At 56.1% G+C, this 5264-nt stretch overlaps 1 protein-coding gene across 1 annotated transcript; it reads left to right on the top strand.

Annotated features, from left to right (window-relative positions):
* The first annotated feature begins 856 nt into the window (after positions 1-856).
* ZG16B (zymogen granule protein 16B) lies at positions 857-3019 on the top strand. The gene is made up of 4 exons (XM_069570154.1): positions 857-930; positions 1020-1101; positions 1324-1429; positions 2517-3019. Exons 2-4 carry the CDS (start codon positions 1047-1049, stop codon positions 2857-2859), a joined length of 504 nt encoding a protein of 167 aa, XP_069426255.1. The 5' UTR covers positions 857-930; positions 1020-1046; the 3' UTR covers positions 2860-3019.
* Positions 3020-5264: the final 2245 nt, after the last annotated feature.

The following is a 5264-nucleotide window of genomic DNA, read 5'->3' as shown; positions in this document are numbered from 1 at the left end:
ATTTTATGTTTCCAGGTCATGAAGTATATGGAACATGCTCCCCAGTGCCACTTCCAGCCTGGACTCAGCCCCAGACTGTATCCAGATGATGAACAATAACATGTGTTTATGGACAATGACATTGAAACTTCAGGGTTTTCCAACTGTTGCAAATTTTCTGGAAATTTATTCTAACCATATCAAAATGTAAACAGTATTCTAAGCACACAAGTAGTGGGGGAATAAACCCATGGAGGGTGGGACTTGCCCTTCAGGCCATAGTGTGCTGACCCCTGGGTTAGCCACATGGTATGAGTAGGGAGGTGGCAGCTAGACAGAGCCTCCACTGGACATAGGCCCCCAGCACTGCAATCCTGATGAAGCCAGGGTCCCCGGTTGCTGGTGGCCAGCTCTTCTCCTGTGAGGCCGTGCACACACCAGGCCATGCTCTGCACCCCTTCTCCTTGTCACCACGGGGGATTCTGGACCCTGAACAGTGTTCTGCTTGAGGTAGAAGCCCTGAGCCCCATGAAGCTGCTGCAGGCAGCCACCCTGAAGCACCCCTGTGAGGCTGACCCTGTTTGTTCAACTGGGAAGGGCTCTCAGGACACCTCCTCCACCTCTGAAGTCAAGGTCAAGTGCAGGTACCCAGAAGAGAGACCCAGGGGTGAGAGTAAAATACCTGTCATTGTCTCCTTGTATTTGTGTCGGCTGCGGGGCCAAGACAATAAACACAGCACATCCGGGAGCCTCCCCACTGGATGGCTCTGGGGTTTGCCCCAGGAAGAACCCCCACCCTCAGCTCCTTCCTGCCCCCCTGGTGGCCCCTTTGCTCCTTCCTCCAGGAGGGGGGCCCACAGAGCCCAGGAGGGGGGTATAAAGGGCCCAGAGGAGGGTGCCCAGGCACGAGACTCCCGGCACCAGGACGGGACCTCAAGACTCCGCAGGCAGGTAAGACACCCCCTCCCCACCGTGCTTGGGCCCACGAGGTCAGGGGAGGCCCCTCTCTGAGATGGGATGGCCTGTCCTCTTCTCTCCAGGAGCCCTGGACTCTCCAGCCAGAAGCCATGCTGCTGTGGCTGACCCTCGCCCTCCTGTGGAGCCCCACCTGCTGGGCAGGGGGTAAGTCTGGCTGGGGCTCCCCTGTCCAGAGCATCCCCCCGGAGACCACCCTCACCTCCCACCATCCAGGGCCCGGGGTCTGGGCCAGCTCTTGTCACAAACACTGCTCTCAGGCCTGTCCCCTTGTCTGGAGGGGCTGAGTCTTCTGCTGGACAGAAATAACAACATGTCACTGTGTGTTTATTTTCTTTTCTCTTCCCCACCTGGTTCTCTCATGAACAGCTTTGTATGGGCATGGAGGAGGCTCATATTTCAGCACAACTAAAGACAATGAAAATGAGATCACCGGGATCAGAGTGTTTATAGGTATTGCTGGCCTAATCAAGAGGTGAGTTGAGCAGGGCCCGGGAGCCCCTCACTGCATCCCAGCCCCTGCCCCAGTCTCAGGAACCTGGGGAGGGGGCTGGGCCCTCCTCCCAGTACCCTCACTGGGGTGCTGATGTCTCCTGAGTCAGCTGGGGCCTTGGGGTCCTGGAGCCCCCAGCCAGCACCTTCTGTCTGTTCCTCTTCCTCTGCTGTTTCCTCCCCTGCACCCCAGCCCTCTCCCCTCCGCTCTCCTCCTGCAAGTCCAGCCTCTGCTTCCTGGGATGACTGAAAGGGAGGGCTGCTTCTCCCCACTGTCTCCTTTCAACCCCGACTCAGCTCAACCAGAAATGGTCTCTCAGTCTGAGAATGCCTATGGGAAAGCAGAAGTTCTGCCCAGGTTAGGGTCAAAGAAAAAAGGAAGGAGGGTCAGAGTGGACCACTGATTGAACACTGGAAGCGTAGAGGCAGCAAGCCCAGGTCTTCCCCTAATGGTTAAGGTAAATGGGGGCTTTGCTCCAGGCCTGGGGTAGATATTTGCTCTGCATTTACGGGATCCCAGGGAGCTGGGGAGAAGGAATGGGCCAGAGCAGCAGGCACCATGGGGGCCAGAGTGTGGGCGGGGCCAGTGAGGAGGGGACACTCTGGGATGGACACTGAGGTGGGGGAAGGTCACAGAGACGGGTCACCTGCTCCTGAGGCCCCCACCTGGCCTAGTGCAGTGACTGGGGCTCCAAATACTGGGCCCGGGGTCAGCTCCCTGCTCTGAGCCGTGAGACCAGCTGCACCTCCTGAGGGTCCTGGTGACTGCGCACCTTGGGAAGCTCTCCTGATGGAAGATCTCAGTGACTGCTCCCCCAAATCAGTCCCACTTTGCAGATGAGCAAACTGAGGCCTGGAGAGACTGGTCAACAAGGCCCAAGTCACAGAGCCTGAAAGTGGCAGAGCAGGGGTTGAGACCAGGAAGCCTGTCTCAGGCACCAAAGTCATGTCAGGGACGTATTCTGCAGTGATAGGCTGTTCTTGCTGGGCATAGGGGGGTGGTGTTTAGAGGACTGGGGATTTGCGGGTCACCCAGACCCTGGACCTTCAAAGCTCGCCCTTTCTCCCAGTATCCAGGTGAAGTTTGGCTCCTCCTGGAGTGAGAAATATGGAGCCCCAGGTGGGACCCCTCAGGAATTTGTCCTGCAGCCCGGTGAATACATTACAGAAGTTGATGGCTCCTACAGGCTTTTCCTCCGGCACCTCGCCATCTACACTAGCTATGGGCGTAAGGCCACATTTGGAGAGAAGAGTGGCAGGAGCTTTTCTGCCTTCCCTGACGGGAGTGAGAAAGTGCTCACTGGAGTCTTCGGACAGCATAAGCTTCTGGGCATCTCCAGCATCGGCTTTGAGTGGGATTATCCAATAGTACAGTTGACCTATGATCAAGAAAGTACTACACTACCCCAATAAGAGCTTGGAAATGAGTCTGATAAATGAGCACTCCTGGGTCTCCAGGGCTGGGCCGTGGGTTACCCTGCCAAGGCCGTCTGGCTGGTGGTGGGCACAAGTCACCAGGGACCTGAGTGCAGCCCTGAATCAGAATCCACCAATAAATCCAGCTTCTGCAGCGGCAGTGGGTCCAGGGTGCTCCTTGGCCTGGGATGCAAACAAAGCCTTCTGAGCTTGTGGGGACGAGGCCTCTGGGGCAGAGCTCACTGAGCAGAGCTGCAGGAGGAGGCAGGAGGGGGTCCGACACCCCAGGGCTGGGTGATTCTGACAGGATACGGGGCCTGCCATGCAGGCCTCGGGCCGATCCCGTAATCTGGGAGGATCGTGGGGGTCCCAGAGGCCCCATCCCTTGCTCTCTTCCACAAGCCCATGCAGGTGGCCTATGCAGCCCAGGGTCAATTCCAGGATTCTCTGAGTACGTATGAGCTTAGGGAAGCCCTCAGTCATTCATTCACTCATTCAGAACTCATATGGCAAACCCTGGCCAGCAAAAAGCTCTGTGGACTCTGGAGGAATAGAGAATGGGCCAAGAGTCCAGCCAGGGGCTCCCTATGGGGAATGGATGCAGAAGCAGATGGAGACAACTGGTGGTTTCATCTGCATTGAGAGTGACAGGTCTAGTGCCCTGTGCTCAGGCACAAGCCCAGTGGAGGGTGTGCTTCAGGGAAGACTTCCTGGAGGAGGCAACATCTGAGCTAAGTGTAAAGGCTGTGTGAGAACTGGCCAGGTGGGGTTAAGGGAAGGAGGCCTTCCAGGCCAAGAGATCAACATGGGAATGGCCAGAGCCAGGCATCCCCAGGACCCCACCTCTTGAAAGGCAGGCATCTGTTATAGCCCGAAGGGAAAGGAAAGTGCCCCAGGCCTGGCACATTCTCTCAACGCCTCCATCAGACTGCAGCAGCCTTCCCCTCAGCCACGGTGCAGAGGCCGCCCTGTCCCCACTCAGCTCCCTGCCCGGCAGCCCTCGAGGGACAGGACTGCTGCTTCCCCGCTTGCAGAAGGAGACAGCTCAGGCCCAGAGGATACAGAGGCTCGGCCTGTCACATGGCACGAGTGGAGGAGTCAGGATTCAGGGGGAGGAGGTCTGGCTGAAAAGTTTGGGCTCAGATCCCCAGACTCAGCGAAGGTTTCCAGAGGGATCCTCATCTCTGGGAAGACACTGCCTGATTCTTGTCTGCCTTTATTTTCATTTTACATGCTGGTTGAGCGCCACTTAGTGGTTCTTACTAAAAACAGCAGAGTCTGTTACAAATGACGTTCAACTTTCTCAGCCTGAGTTTCCACATCTGTGATGATGGGAGATTAACATTCACTGGAAAGCTGTTGTGAGGATCAAATCAGATAATTGTTAAACCACCTGGCATTCCACCTGGCCCCACTTGGGTGCAGGATTAATGCCATCTTTCCATCCATTCATCCATCCACCCACCCTTCATCCCCTCATTCAAGGAATAAATCAGATGACAGGCAACTTGATAGCAGACACACAAAGCTCTTTAGGAGAAACCCATTTCTACAAGCAGCAGGTGGAAACAGAATTTCTCGTGATGTAAGCCTACCTGCTCTCTCTCTCCCCACCCACCCCCCGTCCCAGCGCTCTCAGTCCTCGACTTTAAAAGGAGCCCTTGCAGACTTCCCGGGGGCTCCGTGGTAGGGGATCCACCGCCGATGCAGGAGACGTGGGTCCAGTCCCTGGTCTGGGAGAACCCGCAGGCCGAGGAGCCACGAATCCCGTGTGCCACAGCTCCTGAGCCTGTGCTCTGCCAGCTTAGGTGCACTTGAAAGGTATTAGCTTGTTCACTAAAGGACCACCCCTTCAAGGTGGCAGGGACATTTCACACACCCAATGAGAAAAGGAAGACCTCGGAGAAAACCCATCTTCCACAGACAAGAGACGACCTGGCCCAGATCTCACCAGGGAAGGGGGGATTCAGACCCTACAGGCTCCACTTCCCTTCTCCCTGGCCCCCCTTTGGGGAGCTCAGGTCACCCACGTGTCTCAATTGCCCCCCTGTTACATGTGGGAAGCAATAGCCCCTCCTCACAGGGGTTGTGAGATTTCAGTGACACCCTTCTCCACCCAGGGTGAACGCCGGGGTCTTACCCCTGTGGGCAGGGGCGCAGGTTTTCCTTTGAGCAGACCGTATGATTTCATGGATATGGAATTTTAGAAAACACAAAAGTGACTCACCGTGACAAAAGCAGACCTGTAATTAGGGAAGCTGAGTTTGGGACGGGACCAAATGCCAAGGGCGTGCGAGGTGCCGTTTAGGGGCTGCAAAAAGTCTCTTTAATCTGAGTGTGGTGGGAGATGCATGGATGCCAGTATGCACATTTGCTAAAACTCATCAGACTTAACATACGTG

Source organism: Ovis canadensis, chromosome 24, assembly GCF_042477335.2.
Source record: "Ovis canadensis isolate MfBH-ARS-UI-01 breed Bighorn chromosome 24, ARS-UI_OviCan_v2, whole genome shotgun sequence".
Taxonomy (NCBI): domain Eukaryota; kingdom Metazoa; phylum Chordata; class Mammalia; order Artiodactyla; family Bovidae; genus Ovis; species Ovis canadensis.
The sequence above is the reverse complement of the archived record's forward strand: the minus strand, read 5'-3'. Positions and strand labels throughout refer to the sequence as shown.